At 50.8% G+C, this 17,731-nt stretch overlaps 1 protein-coding gene across 1 annotated transcript in view; it reads right to left on the reverse strand.

Annotated features, from left to right (window-relative positions):
- Positions 1-17,731, reverse strand: part of CALB2 (calbindin 2) — a 107,610-nt gene that overhangs the window by 24,530 nt on the left and 65,349 nt on the right. Inside the window, exon 6 of the mRNA XM_073564360.1 lies at positions 1,964-2,041. Within this exon, the coding sequence (XP_073420461.1) occupies positions 1,964-2,041 (78 nt within the window). The remainder of the gene's footprint in view (positions 1-1,963; positions 2,042-17,731) is intronic.

The following is a 17,731-nucleotide window of genomic DNA, read 5'->3' on the forward strand; positions in this document are numbered from 1 at the left end:
TGGGAGGAAGTGGCAGTCGATATATATGGACCATTGCCAAATGGCCAATACATTCTCGTAACAATTGATGAATATTCTCGATACCCTGTCATTTCATTTATCTCTTCAACATCTGCTAATAATGTCATACCAGAGCTGGACGACATTTTCTCGGCATATGGTATTCCAAAAGTGGTCAAAACAGACAATGGACCTCCATTCAATGGACATGTGTTTACACAATTTTCTGAATACTTGGGATTCAATCACAGGAAAATCACACCTTGCTGGCCGCAAGCCAATGGAATTGTGGAACGTTTTATGCGCACTCTGGGGAAACATATCAAGGCAGCGAGTCTGGAGCACATCCCACTGAAACAGTCATTATACAAATTCATGCGTAATTACCGCAATACGCCACAATCCACTACTAATGCTGCTCCAGCTTATTTAATGTTCAGCAGAACCCTGCGTATACGTCTCCCTGATGTGACCAGCCATCCCCGACCGAGTGACTCCTCAGTGAGATCCACAGATTTCTCCAACAAACAAGCCATGAAACGTTATGCAGACAGAAGGCGAAGGACACAGTCAAGTGCCATCGAAAGAGGGGATGTCGTGGTGGTACGTCAAAGACCAACCAACAAGACCTCACCTGTATATGGTCCTGCAAAATATTATGTTACCAAAAGGAAAGGCAGCATGATCACAGCTGAACGAGATGGACACTCCATAACGCGAAATTCTTCATATTTTAAAGTCATACCGCAGAATGATGACAATGAACTCTCTTTGGTGGAAGATTTGGTATCTGATGGTGGAGAGGACCAACAAGAGGTAGCTGGTCCATCAACAATGAACTCTCTCAATGAGCCCAGACGTTATCCTACACGAGAGAGAAGAGCTCCATCGAGGCTTATTGAAGAAGTGTAACTACAGTTTTGTTTGGTTTTTTTTGTTGTTTATTTCTCTGGTTTTAGAATTGAACAAATAAGACAAAACGGACATATGATTTCTTTGGTCGTTTTCATGTTGTTGCATTTATCAGTAATATAGATTATTTATAAAAAAAAAAAAAGAGGGGATGATGTAATGTATAATAATTAGATCTGTCTCTTTAAGCAAGCCAGACTTATGGGACTTGGAGGGTGGAGACAAGAGGGATGAGAAGGGAAGTTTCAGTTTCACTTCTGGTAGCATGGGAATGCAAGTGTTATGCTGTGTGCTGGAGGACGAAGAATAAAACATATCTAAAGTTTAATACCTTGAATTCTTCATAACGTGTGGATATTACAGCCGGCGACCCCCGATCATTTACTGTGGGATTTACAAAGGTGGGGGAGGTCGGAAGTGGGATATCTCGTTTACCTCTGTCCAGGGGTCGCAGCAGGTCGGTTGCTGCATTAGGGGTATGCATCTCACATTGCACCTATCATATATGCATCTCCTATTCGGGGTGCTGGGGGGTTATGTAACACTCGCTATAGTTTGGATGTACTCATCATGGTCGGGGTGTACTCTCTATAGTTTGGATGTACTCATCATGGTCGGGGTGTACACATCATTGGTCGGGGTATACTCACTATAGTTTAGGTGTACTGATCATGGTCGGGGTCTACTCATCATTGGTCGGGGTATACTTGCTATTGTTTGGGTGTACTCGCTATAGTTTGGACGTACTCATCATGGTTGGGGTGTACTCGCTATAGTTTGGGTATACTCATCATGGTCGGGGAATACTCACTATAGTTTGGGTGTACTCGCTATAGTTTGGACATGCTCATCATGGTTGGGGTGTACTCGCTATAGTTTGGGTGTACTCGCTATAGTTTGGGTGTACTCACTATAGTTTGGATGTACTCATCATGGTCGTGGTATACTCACTATAGTTTGGATGTACTCATCATGGTCGGGGTGTACTCGCTATAGTTTGGGTGTACTCGCTATAGTTTGGATGTACTCATCATGGTCAGGGTATACTCACTATAGTTTGGGTGTACTCATGGAGTTTCTTTTCATCGAAGGGTCGATTTGCCTTCTTCAGCAGATCAGACAGGAATCCCTAAAGGAGTCAGATCAAAGACCATTATCAGAAGAAAAGTAGAAATGCCTCCATGTTTGTCTGCAGCGCCCCCTCACCATAAATGACCATGAATGGTGGCTGTGCGCCCATTCTCCATGAAAAGTGGAGGCGACCCATGCGCAGATTGAGATCTGTCAGAGGTGTTCTGATTGACCCCTGTGAACCAGGAGCCTCCAGGTGGTCCCAGGATGAGCACTGTTGGTGCTCCCTCTATGTTAGGGGTAAGTGTCTTACAGATCTGCCATAACTATGACTCGTGTCCAGACCCCAGTCCTCTGCACACATCTCCGATATCTAGACATAACCGATGAACTCGGACTTGGAGTCAAGATTCTTCTTGGCCCCGGAGACTGAACTTCAGCGACATTTACAAGAGAACGATGGAACAACAGCTTTCACCTGTCTCATAAATCTACATCTGCCACTACATCTCAGGACACCAGCTATATCATTGTTTTAAGGTGGTCCCGAGACCCCCTGCCTTTCACACATGGTGTCCAGAAGTCTATGCTCTGTGCTGGCGTTGTGGAGCGCACAATGTCTCACATCTGGTGGCCTATTAGAAGGGAGTCCTCAAGGCCATTCAGGAGAGGACAGGGTTAACAATCCCATGAAGCTGCCCTGTTATAGAGTATCTCACAAAAGTGAGTACACCCCTGACATTAATGTAAATATCGTATTCTCTTTCTTCCTGGGACAACACTGAAGATCTGGCAGATACAATGTACAATGGTCGGTGTACGGCTCGTGTAACGGTGGAAATATCTCAGCACAGCCTTCAATGTGTAAACTGTTAGCAACAAACGTGAGTACACCCCAAAGTGAAAATGGCCAAAGTATGAATATTTTATGTGGCCACCATTATTTTCTGCCGTACCTCTCTTGGACTTGAAGGTCACTAGAGTGTCACCGGTGGCCTCTGGAATCCTCCTCACTCCTCCATGACGAAATCTCAGAGCTGGTAGAGACCTTGCGCTCCGCCACCTTCCGGTTGAGGAGGCCCCACAGATGCTCCATAGGGCTCAGGTCTGCAGACATGTTTGGCCAGTCCAGCACCTTTACCCTCAGTTTCTTTACAAGGCAGTGGTGGTGTTTGGGGTTGTTATGTTGGATTACTGCCCTGAGGTTATGTCTCTGGAGTGAGCAACGTGTATGGTCTGAGCGCTGACAGGCGGACCCCCCACCCATGTTCGATCTGCAGCAATGTGTATGGTCTGATCACTGACAGGCGGACCCCCCGCCCCTGTACCATCTGCAGCAATGTGCATGGTCTGAGCGCTGACAGGTGGACCCCCCACCCCTGTAACCTCTGCAGCAATGTCTATGGTCTGAGCACTGACAGGCGGACCCCCCACCCATGTACCCTCTGCAGCAATGTGCATGGTCTGAGCGCTGACAGGCGGACCCCACCCCACCCCTGTACCATCTGCAGCAATGTGTATGGTCTGAGCACTGACAGGCGGACCCCCCACCCATGTACCATCTGCAGCAATGTGTATGGTCTGTGCACTGACTGGCGCCCCCCCCCCACCCCTGTACCATCTGCAGCAATGTGTATGGTCTGAGCACTGACAGGCGGACCCCCCACCCCTGTAACCTCTGCAGCAATGTCTATGGTCTGAGCACTGACAGGCGGACCCCCCACCCATGTACCCTCTGCAGCAATGTGCATGGTCTGAGCACTGACAGGCGGACCCCCCACCCCTGTAACCTCTGCAGCAATGTCTATGGTCTGAGCACTGACAGGCGGACCCCCCACCCATGTAACCTCTGCAGCAATGTGCATGGTCTGAGCGCTGACAGGCGGACCCCACCCCACCCCTGTACCATCTGCAGCAATGTGTATGGTCTGAGCACTGACAGGCGGACCCCCCACCCATGTACCATCTGCAGCAATGTGTATGGTGTGTGCACTGACAGGCGGACCCCCCCACCCCTGTAACCTCTGCAGTAATGTGTATGGCCTGAGCACTGACAGGCGGACCCCCCACCCCTGTAACCTCTGCAGTAATGTATATGGTCTGAGCACTGACAGGCGGATCCCCCACCCCTGTAACCTCTGCAGCAATGTGTATGGACTGAGCACTGACAGGCGGAACCCTCACCCCTGTAACCTCTGCAGTAATGTGTATGGTCTGATCACTAACAGGCGGACCCCCCCACCCCTGTAACCTCTGCAGTAATGTATATGGTCTGAGCACTGACAGGCGGACCCCCCACCCCTGTAACCTCTGCAGTAATGTGTATGGTCTGAGCACTGACAGGCGGATCCCCCACCCCTGTTACCTCTGCAGCAATGTGTATGGTCTGATTACTGACAGGCAGACCCCCCACCCCTGTAACCTCTGCAGTAATGTGTATGATCTGTGCACTGACTGGCGCCCCCCCCACCCCTGTAACCTCTGCAGTAATGTGTATGGTCTGAGCGCTGACAGGCGGACCCCCCCACCCCTGTACCATCTGCAGCAATGTGTATGGTATGAGCACTGACAGGCAGACCCCCCACCCCTGTAACCTCTGCAGTAATGAGTATGGTCTGAGCGCTGACAGGTGGACCCCCCACCCCTGTAACCTCCGCAGTAATGTGTATGGTCTGAGCACTGACAGGCGGACCCCCCACCCCTGTAACCTCTGCAGTAATGTGTATGGTCTGTGCACTGACTGGCGCCCCCCCCACCCCTGTACCATCTGCAGCAATGTGTATGGTCTGAGCACTGACAGGCAGACCCCCCACCCCTGTAACCTCTGCAGCAATGTGTATGGTCTGAGCACTGACAGGCGGACCCCCCACCCATGTACCATCTGCAGCAATGTGTATGGTCTGAGCACTGACAGGCGGACCCCCCACCCCTGTAACCTCTGCAGTAATGTGTATGGTCTGATCACTGACAGGCGGACCCCCCACCCCTGTAACCTCTGCAGCACTGTGTATGGTCTGATCACTGACAGGTGGACCCCCCACCCCTGTAACCTCTGCAGCAATGTGTATGGTCTGAGCACTGACAGGCGGATCCCCCACCCATGTACCATCTGCAGCAATGTGTATGGTCTGTGCACTGACAGGCGGCCCCCCACCCCTTTAACCTCTGCAGCAATGTGTATGGTCTGATCACTAACAGGCGGGCCCCCCACCCCTGTACCATCTGCAGCAATGTGTATGGTCTGAGCACTAACAGGCGGACCCCCCACCCCTGTAACCTCTGCAGCAATATGTATGGTCTGAGCATTGACAGGCGGACCCCCCACCCATGTACCATCTGCAGCAATGTGTATGGTCTGAGCATTGACAGGCGGACCCCCCACCCATGTACCATCTGCAGCAATGTGTATGGTCTGAGCATTGACAGGCGGACCCCCCACCCCTGTAACCTCTGCAGTAATGTGTATGGTCTGAGCACTGACAGGCGGACCCCCCACCCATGTACCATCTGCAGCAATGTGTATGGTCTGAGCATTGACAGGCGGACCCCCCACCCATGTACCATCTGCAGCAATGTGTATGGTCTGAGCATTGACAGGCGGACCCCCCACCCATGTACCATCTGCAGTAATGTGTATGGTCTGAGCACTGACAGGCGGACCCCCACCCCTGTACCATCTGCAGCAATGTGTATGGTCTGATCACTAACAGGCGGATCCCTCACCCCTGTAACCTCTGCAACAATGTGTATGGTCTGAGCGCTGACAGGCGGACCCCCCACCCCTGTAACCTCTGCAGCAATGTTTATGGTCTGAGCGCTGACAGGCGGACCCCCCACCCCTGTAACCTCTGCAGCAATGTGTATGGTCTGATCACTGACAGGCGGCCCCCCCACCCCTGTAACCTCTGCAGCAATGTGTATGGTCTGAGCATTGACAGGCGGACCCCCCACCCCTGTAACCTCTGCAGTAATGTGTATGGTCTGAGCACTGACAGGCGGACCCCCCACCCCTGTAACCTCTGCAGCAATGTGTATGGTCTGAGCACTGACAGGCGGACCCCCCACCCCTGTAACCTCTGCAGTAATGTGTATGGTCTGAGCACTGACAGGCGGACCCCCCCACCCCTGTAACCTCTGCAGTAATGTGTATGGTCTGATCACTAACAGGCGGATCCCTCACCCCTGTAACCTCTGCAACAATGTGTATGGTCTGATCACTGACAGGCGGACCCTCCACCCCTGTAACCTCTGCAGTAATGTGTATGGTCTGAGCACTGACAGTCGGACCCCCCACCCCTGTAACCTCTGCAGTAATGTGTATGGTCTGAGCACTGACAGGCGGACCCCCCACCCCTGTAACCTCTGCAGCAATGTGTATGGTCTGAGCACTGACAGGCGGACCCCACACCTGTAACCTCTGTAGCAATGTGTATGGTCTGAGCACTGACAGGCGGACCCCCCACCCCTGTAACCTCTGCAGTAATGTGTATGGTCTGAGCACTGACAGGCGGACCCCCCCACCCCTGTAACCTCTGCAGTAATGTGTATGGTCTGATCACTAACAGGCGGATCCCTCACCCCTGTAACCTCTGCAACAATGTGTATGGTCTGATCACTGACAGGCGGACCCTCCACCCCTGTAACCTCTGCAGTAATGTGTATGGTCTGAGCGCTGACAGGCGAACCCCCCCCCCCTGTAACCTCTGCAGCAATGTGTATGGTCTGAGCATTGACAGGCGGCCCCCCCACCCCTGTAACCTCTGCAGCAGTGTGTATGGTCTGAGCATTGACAGGCGAACCCCCCCCCCTGTAATCTCTGCAGTAATGTGTATGATCTGAGCACTGACAGGCGGACCCCCCCACCCCTGTAACCTGTGCCGCACTTGTAAGGAGGTGGCGGGGACTCTCATGTACCTCCTCTCTCCTATACATCGAGCACATGTCACATGCGGCACCCTGAAGGTTCACTAATGTTTTATACTGTTATGTCATGTAGTACTGTCATTGTCATATATTGTATTTTAAATGTGCATGTACTTGTATATATTTAGTTTAGGGACAGAATGAGTTAAACTGTTGGGAGGAGTTGTGTCATGCCTGTCATGTTACTTGTGCTGCATGATCCCCACTGCCATGCCTCTCATGCCGCATTGTCCCCAGCGCCGGTCCCTGCGGGCGCTCCGGGGGTTCTTCTCGCGTGCGCACGTGCATCTCGATTTGCGGCTGTATGTCGTTGGTAGTGTGCACGCGCCCCTCACCTTATGGCTGCATGCCTGTTATGAATGAGTCACCGAGGAGGAAAAAACAAAAAGCAAGCTGAGCCCAGAAAACCGGAGAGGTTGGTAACTAGCGGATTGCAGACCCCTGATCCTATCCACACAACTAGCAGTAGCCGTGGAGCGTGCCTACGGTGGTCCTAGACGCCTCGTCACGGCCGGAGAACTACATAGCCTAAAGAAAGAAAGGGAAAATCTAAACTGCCCCAGAGCAGACCCCAAAGCAATAGACAGCCCCCAACATGTATTGTCGGTGAAACAAGATGAAAACACAGACACAGGTAGAAAGATAGGCTGAGCAAACGATGGGGCCCTCACTAACTAGAAAGGACAGGAAAGAAAAGCTGCTGTCTGCAATCACGCAAAAAACCCTGCCAAAGAATGTCCAACATGTCTGATAGAAAAAGGCCCTGAAGTCACTCGACTTCAAATCACTATATCAGCACTCAGGTATATTCTGATAACAGAGCAAAAGAGATCAACTGATCAGAGACAAAATGGGGATTCAGCCCAGTGCCAGCCAGGGCTGGCTGAACACAAAAACGAAGTAAACCAGACAAAAACTCATATGAACAATAGCAGAGAAAACTTAGCTTTAAGAAGGCAGGAACCAAACTGGAAACCAGGAGCCACAGTCAGGAAAAATCACCAGCAAGAAACTAGGGAGTCGGCTGCCTTAAATCCAATCAGAAACGCCTGATGTCCAATCGCAGTCCTCTTCCTCAGGGGGCACGTCTCTGCCATTTAGATCAGCTTTATTACCTCCCTGTTATGAATGAGTCACCGGAGGAGGAAAAAACAAAAACACAAGCTAAGTCCAGAAAACCGTAGAGGTTGGTAGCTAGCGGATTGCAGACCCCTGATCCTATTCACCACAACTAACAGTAGCCGTGGGGGGTTCCTACGGTGCCCTAGACCCCTCGATCACAGCCGGAGAACTACATAGCCTAAAGAAAGAAAGGGGAAATCTAAACTGCCCCAGAGCAGACCCCAAAGCAATAGACAGCCCCCAACATGTATTGTCGGTGAAAAACAGATGAAAACACAAACACAGACAGAAAGACAGGCTGAGCAAATGATGGGGCCCAACTAACTAGTTAGGAAAGGACAGAAAAGATGCTGGCTGCAATCACGCAAAAAACCCTGCCAAAAATAATGTCCAACACGTCTGATAGAAAAGGCCCTGAAGTCACTAGACTTCAAAATCACTATATCAGCACTCAGGTATATTCTGAAGACAGAGCAAAAGAGATCAACTGATCAGAGACAAAAATGGAGTTCAGCCAGTCCCAACCAGGGCAGGCTGAACACAAACACTAAGTAAACAGACAAAATCTCTTTGAAAAATAGCAGAGCAAAAACTTAGCTTTTAGTAGACAGGAACTAAACTGGATGCCAGAGCTCAGAGCAGAAAGGATCACCAGCAACCCTACAGGGCGTCGGCTGCCTTATATCCACTCAGAAATTCCGGATGTCCAATCACACTCCACCTGTTCAGATGACAGGTTCTTCCCATCCAGATCAATTTCACTACCTCCTTTCACCAGCAGAGGGAGTTCTTCAGACATCAGAGGTGAAGGAGAAAATGAACTTATAACACCTCCCTTCACCAACAGAGGGAGTCCAGATAGAGAACTCACTACTCCTCTTTCAGCACAGCCAGCTCCATAACCCTCAACAGAAGCCAGAGGCAAACCCGAAAATGAGCTCACAACACATGCCGTTACTAGTGTGCATGCGCCTCTCACCTTGTGACTGCTCGCCGTTGCTGGTGCGCGCACACGTCTTCTATGCTGGATCCTTCGGCTGCCGCCTGTGCCCGGCGCGTGTGTGCGCGCTCATCTCCCTTCCACTGACACAGTGATCCTCTGTATGGTCCTGGATTACCCGACACAGTGCTCCTCTCTATGGTCCTGGAGGACCCAACACAGCGATCCGCTCTATGGTCCTGGAGGAAGCGACACAGCGATCCTCTCTACGGTCCTGGAGGACCCGACACAGCGATCCTCTCTATGGTACAGGAGGACCTGATCCAGCTATCCTCTCTATGGTCCAGGAGGACCTCATGCAGCAATCCTCTCTATGCTTCTAGAGGACCTGACCTAGAAGTCCTCTCTATGATCCTGGAGGACTCGAGCCGGAAGTTCACCCCATGGTCCTGACCCGGAAGTTCAGGTGCTAATGCCCTATATCAGACCGCCCCTTCCTATGGTCGGGGCCTGAGTATCGTGTTGCTTCCCTGCTAGGCTGTTTGGTCTGCTCGGTTGCTCCCTGTATTCTGTGCCCCTGCACTCTGCCCTTTTGTGCTTCTTTGCACACGCTCTGTGCTTGTACTTTGTCTGGTGTCCTGTCTTTGTCTGGTGTCCTGTGTTTGTCTTTTGTCCTGTACTTCGTCTGGTGTCCTGTCTTTGTCTGGTGTCCTGTGTTTGTCTTTTGTCCTGTACTTCGTCTGGTGTCCTGTCTTCGTCTGGTGTCCTGTTCCTGGTCCAGTGTCCTGTATCTTGCCTTGTGTGCCTTCCCTGTACTCTGTCTTATTGTGCTCCTTTAGCACAAGCTCTGCTTCCTTCCTTTGCTCTGTCCTATCGTGCTCTCTTGCACAAGCCTGTTTCTGTACTATGCCTCGCTGTGCTGTCTGTACGCACCTTGGCCATGTACTCTGCCTTGAGCTTTATATTTTCGTTCCGACTTTCTGTGCTCCCTTAGCACTAGCCCTGTCTTGTACTCTGTACCTAGTTTCGCCTCTTACCCAGCTCTGGGCTCAAGCATACGCTCCGCTTCTCTTTCTTGTACCCAGCTCTGTGCTTCAGCCTACGTTCCGCTCCTTGTTCTGTGCTTTACCTTGCCTTGTTTCTTCACGTGCCTGAACCCTGGCGTGTCCTCTAGCACGCAGCCCGCCTTGAACCTTTAACCTTGGCGTGTCTCCTAACACTCTCCCAGCCTTGGACCCTGGTGTGCCTCCTAGCACGCACCTTGCCTTGAACCCTGCCTTGGACCCTGGTGTGTCCCCTAGCACACACCCTGCCTTGCAGGCTTGCACTCTGTCATGGACCCTGGTGTGTCCCCTAGCACGCACCCTGCCTTGAACCCTGCCCTGGACACTGGTTTGTCTCCTAGCACTGATCCTGCCTGGAACCCTGTCTTGGACCTTGGCGTGTCTCCTAACACGCACCATGTCTTGAACTCTGGTGTGCCTCCTTGCCTGAACCCAAGCTTGCCTGTCGGATGCCCAAAGCCTGCCGATCGCTGCCTGAGGTCCGGAGCCTGATGACTGCGGCCTGATGTCCAGAGCTGATGTCTTAGCCTGATGTCCGGAGCCTGTCAATCGTTGCTAGATGTCCGGAGTCAGATGCCATCTAGTCCTTGCATGAACCCAGGCGTGCCACCTAGCACGTACCATGCCTTATGTCTTGCACCTGATGTTACCCTGTGACCTTGCTTTGTCTTGTCTTGTATCCTGTACGTACCCTGTTGTCAGACACTCGCACTTGTGTCTGCCGTGAGCCGGCCGTCTGGTTCCAGCAATCATGGTGGCTCACCCCCTTGGTCTTGCCCCTGACACTCCCTGTATAGGGGGTGGTTCCTCACAAGGTCAGCTCACGCTAGGTGGGTGGGTGCCACAGCCCAGAGGGTCCACTCTAGAAATCGACTCAGCAGACGCTGACTCCGTCATAAGTTGAAAGAGGGATGGTGCTAAGCCTCTGAACTGAGAGAAAGGACTTCCTGCTCTGATAGGAGAGCCCAGGCAGGCTTGCTCAGGGCAGGACATGCACCATAATGAGGACAGAAGATTCCGGGGTCAGGGGATGAAGGATGCCCTAGCTGGATGGACATTGGCTCTGTGGAATTGACCCTAGGAGAAATAAGGGGTTCGGGAACAGGATAGGAACTGGTGTCATGCAGCCTATTGAAGTCACAGGGAAAGATCAGGAAGCATTGTCTTGTTTGCGCAATGTTCAGTAAAGTTTTGCCATTGGAACAGAACTTTGGCTTGTGGTGTTTCCTGAGACCTGGTCCCCTGCAACAGAATTGAATGTGTGCTGAAGGTAACTGTCCCGCAGGACTGGGACTTCACCTGTCTTTTCATGTGCAAGGGGCCGGGGTGCTCACTGACTGTGACTTAGTAAACTTGTCCACGACTACCACCCTGTGCCAACTTGTTACACACTCATATATCAATTATGACAAGACGACCTCTGGATATGAGGCGGAGCATGTACACTCAGCTTCTGTGGTCGTCCATGGTGAGGCCGGTCCTGAGCGGACCCCGCCTTGTTACACCGCTGTCTGGTCGTGCCCCCATGCTGCAGCTCAGTGTCGGGGTGTCAGTGGTCTTCTTATAGCCTCGGCCATCTTTATGTAGAGTAACAATTCTTAATTCCGTTCCTCAGAGCGTTCTTCACCATGAGGCGCCATGATGACCCCGAGTGTTACCCCCTGACCCTTATTCACACCTGGAAACACTAATGAGTCACATGACACTAGGGAGGGAAAAGGGCTGATTGGGCACAATTTTCACTTAGGGGTGTACTCACTTTTGTTTCCTGTGGTTTACACATTAAGGCTATTTTCAGACATTGTGGGGTTTTTTGTTTGGGCTTTTTAAGGCAAATCCTGCTCTCTTGGGAGTTAGATACTTCCCTCATAAAAGCAGATTGGCAGAGTTTTTCCTGATGTTTTTCAGGGTACATTTGTCTCTTGTTCATGCTGATAAAGTTTAATAAATAAAAAAAATTCTGATTCAACTGCATCAGGCTTTGGCACAAAAAATGAAGCAAAATCTGATCCCTGCGTCTCTGTACCATTTCTGCACCGTCTCTGTAGAATCATAGAATCGTAGAGTTGGAAGGGACCTCCTGGGTCATCTGGTCCAACCCCCTGCTCAAAGCAGGATTCTCTAAATCATCCCAGACAGATGTCTGTCCAGCCTCTGTGTGAAGACTTCCATTAAAGGAGAACTCACCACCTCCCGTGGCCGCCTGTTCCATTCACTGATCACCCTCACTGTCAAAAAGTTTTTTCTAATATCTAATCTGTGTCTCTTCCCATTCAGTTTCATCCCATTGCTTCTAGTCTTTCCTTGTGCAAATGAGAATAAAGTTGATCCTTCTACAATGTGACAGCCCTTGAGATATTTGTAGACGGCTATTAAGTCTCCTCTCAGTCTTCTCTTCTGCAAGCTAAACAATCCCAAATCCTGCAACCTTTCCTCATAAGTCAGGATTTGCAGACCGGTCACCATTCTGGTCACTCTTTTCTGAATTTGCTCCAGTTTGTTGATGTCTTTTTTACAATGGGGCTCCCAGAACTGGACACAGTATTCCAGATAAGGTCTGACCAAAGAGGAGTAGAGGGCAATAATGACTTCACGTGATCTAGACTGTATGCTTCTGTTAATACATCCTAGAATTGCATTTGCCTTTTTTGCTGCTGCATCACACTGTTGACTCATATTCAGTCTGTGATCTATTAGTATACCCAAGTCTTTTTCACATGTGCTGTCACTTAGCCCTATTCCTCCCATTCTGTATATGCTTTTTTCATTTTTATTGCCCAGATGTAGTACTTTGCATTTTTCCCTGTTAAAAACCATTCTGTTAGTTGCTGTCCACTGCTCCAGTTTATTTAAATCTTTTTGAATCCTCTCTCTCTCTTCTCTAGTATTAGCTATCCCTCCTAGCTTTGTGTCATCAGCAAATTTAATTAGTTTACCCTCAATTCCTTCATCTAAATCATTAATAAAGATGTTGAACAATACAGGGCCCAGGACAGAGCCCTGTGGTACCCCACTTGAGACATTCTTCCAACTGGATGTGCAGCCATTTATGACCACTCTTTGGGTCCGATCACTAAGCCAGTTATGAATCCACCTAACAGTTGCCTTGTCCATTCCATACTGTGAGAATCATGTGGGAATAGTGGATGAGGGCAGGTATATCTCTCCCAGATTCCTTTCCTATGTGGCCTAGTCTGGTCAGTATCTCACCTGGTGACTAATGAATAATGGGAGGTGGATATAAAAGGATGCCAGGTGGTTGTGTGAGTGTCTCAGCCTGGGAACACAGAGAGCCTGTCTGTGTGAGAGACACACGTGAGTGGAAGCAGTGCCCACTGCAACTGTGGTTTGGCTGGATGGGAGAAGCCCGCCAGTTGGTAGTTAGGTTGTCCATTGTTTAGTTAGTGCCGGACAGGCAAGGATTTGTTTTATGTTTTATTTCCTTTTTGCATTGCTTTCACCGTTAATAAACCTGACCCAGTGTCAGTTAAACCCGAATCCCAGCTCTGCGCCTGAGTTTCATGCTGAACGCACGTGACCTTTGACCCCAGCAAAGGCGATCCCGGAGTGTTTTATCACATTGTGGTGGAGAACGCGGGCATCACGTTGCAAGCATGAGCATGGAGGACGTGGTGAAAGCGCTGGTACAGTCCACCGCCGTCCAGCAAGAAGCTAATCGGGTGATGATGGCCCAGCTGAAGGAGTTGGTGGACATGACAGCTACCGATCGTTCGCTTCTCCAGCAGGTGGCGCAGCGCCTGGCAAGCCTACAGGAGGTTAACCTGGAAGCTGAGTCGAGAGTGATTCACGTGAGTCGGTACTGGCAGAAGATGACGACCGAAGATGACGTCGAGGCATACCTGACTACGTTTGAACGGACGGCGGTGCGAGAAAAATGGCCGAAGGCACGATGGGCCGGCCTGATTGCCCCGTTTCTTTCCGGTGAGGCCCAAAAGGCGTATTATGACTTAGAGCCTGAAGCCGCGCAGGACTTTGACAAATTGAAAGCCGAGATCTTGGCCCGGCTGGGAGTGACGACCGCTGTCTGTGCACAGAGAGTGCATCAATGGACTTATCAGCCGGATAAACCACCGCGGTCCCAGATGTTCGACCTGATCCACGTGACGAAGAAGTGGCTACAACCCGAGGTGTTGACAGCGCCAGAGATAATCCAGAGAGTCGTCATGGACAAGTACCTGAGAGCTCTACCGCCAGCCCTGAGGAAGTGGGTAAGCCATGGAAATCCTACGACGGCAGATCAACTGGTGGATCTGGTTGAACGTTACTCCGTGGCGGAAGGACTCCGAGACGACGCTACCCCACCTCATTCTTCATCATCTCCACGTGAAACCGGTAAGACTGTTCCAGGGAGTAGGGGAGATGGAAAAATCCCTAAGACAGTGGGGGAGGAAAACGGGACTGCCCGCACTGCGAGGCCGAAAGTAACGAACTATGGTCTAAGCAAGGGGCCCGTTAGGTGTTTCCGCTGCCAAGAGATGGGACATATTGCTGCGAACTGTCCGGTCACTATTGAACCCATGCAGTGCGACGTCACAGACTCTAAAAACCGCATGTCTATGGTTGCACGGGTAGTGAGTGTGAATGCCGGTCAAAAGGATGTGGAAAAACACTTGTGTGATTTAATTGTTGATGGCAAAAATGTGGTGGCATTGTTAGACTCGGGAAGTGTGGTGACTCTGGTGAAGGCCAGTCTGGTGTCAGCCCCGACTGGACCATCAGACAAATTTTCTGTAACATGTGTGCATGGAGACACCTGTTCGTACCTCACCACGGTCATATGCATTACTACTTCCTATGGGTCTGTGCAACATAAAGTGGGACTCGTCCCGGCGTTATTACATGATGTTATCCTGGGCCGGGATTTTCCCCACTTCTGGCAATTGTGGGAGAATCAGTTGATACCCCAGGGTAATAGTGTACCTGATTCTTCTCCCAGGGCGCGTGTGGGTCCCGAACCCCTGGAAGAGGTCTCCCCGGAAGACTCTGGGGAAGAGTCTGCGGGAAATGACCTGCAGTTCCCGTTTTCAGTCATGGCGGGTGATACGGAGGAGACCGGGGAAGAGGAGGAGGCCGACAGCCGTCCACCTCCCCATTTGCCAGATTTAGAAGTTCAGAAAGATGACTTCCAAAGCGAGCAAATAAAGGATCCTACCCTTTCTCAGGCTAGGACAAATGTAAAAGTGATAAATGGGGTACCCGTAGAACCTGGCTCTAGGCTGGCATATCCTTACATGGTTCTGGAGAATGATTTACTCAGATAGAAAAAAAGGGGGAAGATACGGTGCAACTATTAGTCGTGTCAAAACCCTACCGGCGGCAGGTGCTGGACCTGGGCCACGGACATGTGATGGGAGGTCTTCTGGGAGTCCAGAAAACCACCGAAAGGATATTACACTGTTTTGTTTGGCCAGGCATGCATCATGATATTCGTGTATATTGTGAGTCTTGTCCTGACTGTCAAGCCTCTGCACCTAAGCCCCGGTTCTGTAGCCCTTTGGTACCCCTACCTATTATTGAAGTCCCGTTTGAGAGGATTGGGATGAATTTAGTTGGGCCCCTTCCACGGTCTGCACGTGGATACCAACATATCCTGGTCATCTTGGATTATGCCACTCGTTACCCGGAGGCCATCCCTTTGCGTAACACGGCCACCAAGACGATTGCCAAGGAACTGGTGCATGTGTTTAGTCAGGTCGGTATACCAAAACAGATACTCACTGACCAGGGGACCCCCTTTATGTCCAGGGTAATGAAGGAGCTCTGCCGGTTGTTACAATTCGAACTGTTACGCACATCCGTGTATCACCCTCAAACAGACGGGTTGGTCGAACAGTTCAATAAAACTCTGAAGCAGATGCTAAGAAAGGTGATAGACAAGGATGGGAAGAACTGGGACTATTTACTTCCGTATTTGCTTTTTGCCATAAGGGAAGTACCCCAGTCTTCCACGGGATTCTCGCCTTTCGAGTTATTGTACGCCCGACGTCCTCGCGGACTGTTAGACGTTGCAAAAGAAACCTGGGAGGGTCAGGTCACTCCGTTTAAAACAGTGATAGATCACGTCACACAAATGCAGGACCGTATTGCGGCTGTGATGCCTATCGTCAAAGAACACATGATACAGGCTCAAGGAGCCCAAAAAAGAATCTATGATAGGGGCGCTAAGATCCGTACGTTTGCACCCGGAGATAGGGTGTTGATCCTGGTCCCCACGGTAGACAGTAAGTTCCTGGCAAAGTGGCAGGGCCCCTTTGAGATTAAGGAAAGAGTTGGTGACGTAAACTACAAAGTATACCAGGCAGGTAAGCGGAAACCTGAACAGATTTATCATGTAAATCTGATAAAACCCTGGAAAGATCGGTCTGCCTTGTCAGCGGAGCTGGCCCGTCCCGTCTGCTCGCATACCGTACCGGAGGTACGGGTTGCAGAGACTCTCTCGGAGCGGCAAAAGACTGAGGTCAGGCAGTTTCTACTTCACAACCAAAAGTTTTTCTCAGAAAAACCCGGGCAGACTACGCTAATGAAACATGACATTGTAACGGAACCTGGTGTCACAGTTCAAGTAAAGCCCTACCGAATCCCGGAAGCGCGCCGTGAAGCCGTTTCCCGAGAAGTGAAGGCAATGTTAGAGTTAGGTGTCATTGAGGAATCGCACAGTGCTAGGTCCAGCCCGATTGTGCTAATTCCTAAACCGGACGGCACCATCCGGTTCTGCAATGACTTCAGGAAACTGAATGCGGTCTCAAAATTTGATGCCTACCCTATGCCCCGGGTCGACGAGTTAATAGATCGGTTAGGAAAAGCCCGGTATATTACGACCCTAGACCTAACAAAGGGGTATTGGCAGATCCCTCTGGCGGAGGCTGCCAGAGAAAAGACGGCATTTGCTACCCCAGAAGGTCTATTTCAGTATGTGTATATGCCGTTTGGACTGCACGGGGCACCGGCGACCTTCCAGAGACTGATGGATCGAGTCCTGAGGCCACATAGGCAGTACGCTTCGGCCTATTTGGACGACATTGTCATTTACAGCTTGGACTGGGAGACTCATCTCCAGAAAGTACAAGCTGTGATTGACGACCTGTGGGAGGCAGGTCTAACCGCGAACCCCAAGAAATGTCACATCGGGCTAGAAGAAGCCCGGTATTTGGGGTATGTAATTGGGAGGGGTGTTGTTAAACCCCAGGTTGATAAGATTCAGGCGGTTCAGGACTGGCCGCAACCTGTCAACAAGAAGCAGGTGCAAGCCTTCCTGGGGATCGCCGGCTATTATCGCCGGTTCATACCCAATTTTGCAGCCATCGCTACCCCCCTGACGGATCTTACAAAAGGGAAAGACTCCGTCATGATTAATTGGAGTTTAGCGGCTGAAGAAGCCTTCCATAGCCTAAAACGGGCACTTTGCTCTCAGCCCGTACTGGTGACTCCGGACTTCCGCAGCGAGTTTGTGGTACAAACGGATGCCTCTGATACCGGTATCGGGGCCGTACTCTCACAAGTGAGGGACGGAGTGGAACACCCAGTCCTCTATCTCAGCAGGAAGCTGAATAAACACGAGCAAAGGTATGCAGTCGTAGAAAAAGAGTGCCTCGCCATTAAGTGGGCTCTAGAGGCCCTCAAATATTACCTGGTGGGCCGAAAGTTCAGGCTGATCACTGACCATGCCCCTCTCAAGTGG

The sequence above is a fragment of the Dendrobates tinctorius genome, unplaced genomic scaffold (assembly GCF_039654945.1).
Source record: "Dendrobates tinctorius isolate UK_male_01 unplaced genomic scaffold, ASM3965494v1 ptg000450l, whole genome shotgun sequence".
Classification (NCBI taxonomy): domain Eukaryota; kingdom Metazoa; phylum Chordata; class Amphibia; order Anura; family Dendrobatidae; genus Dendrobates; species Dendrobates tinctorius.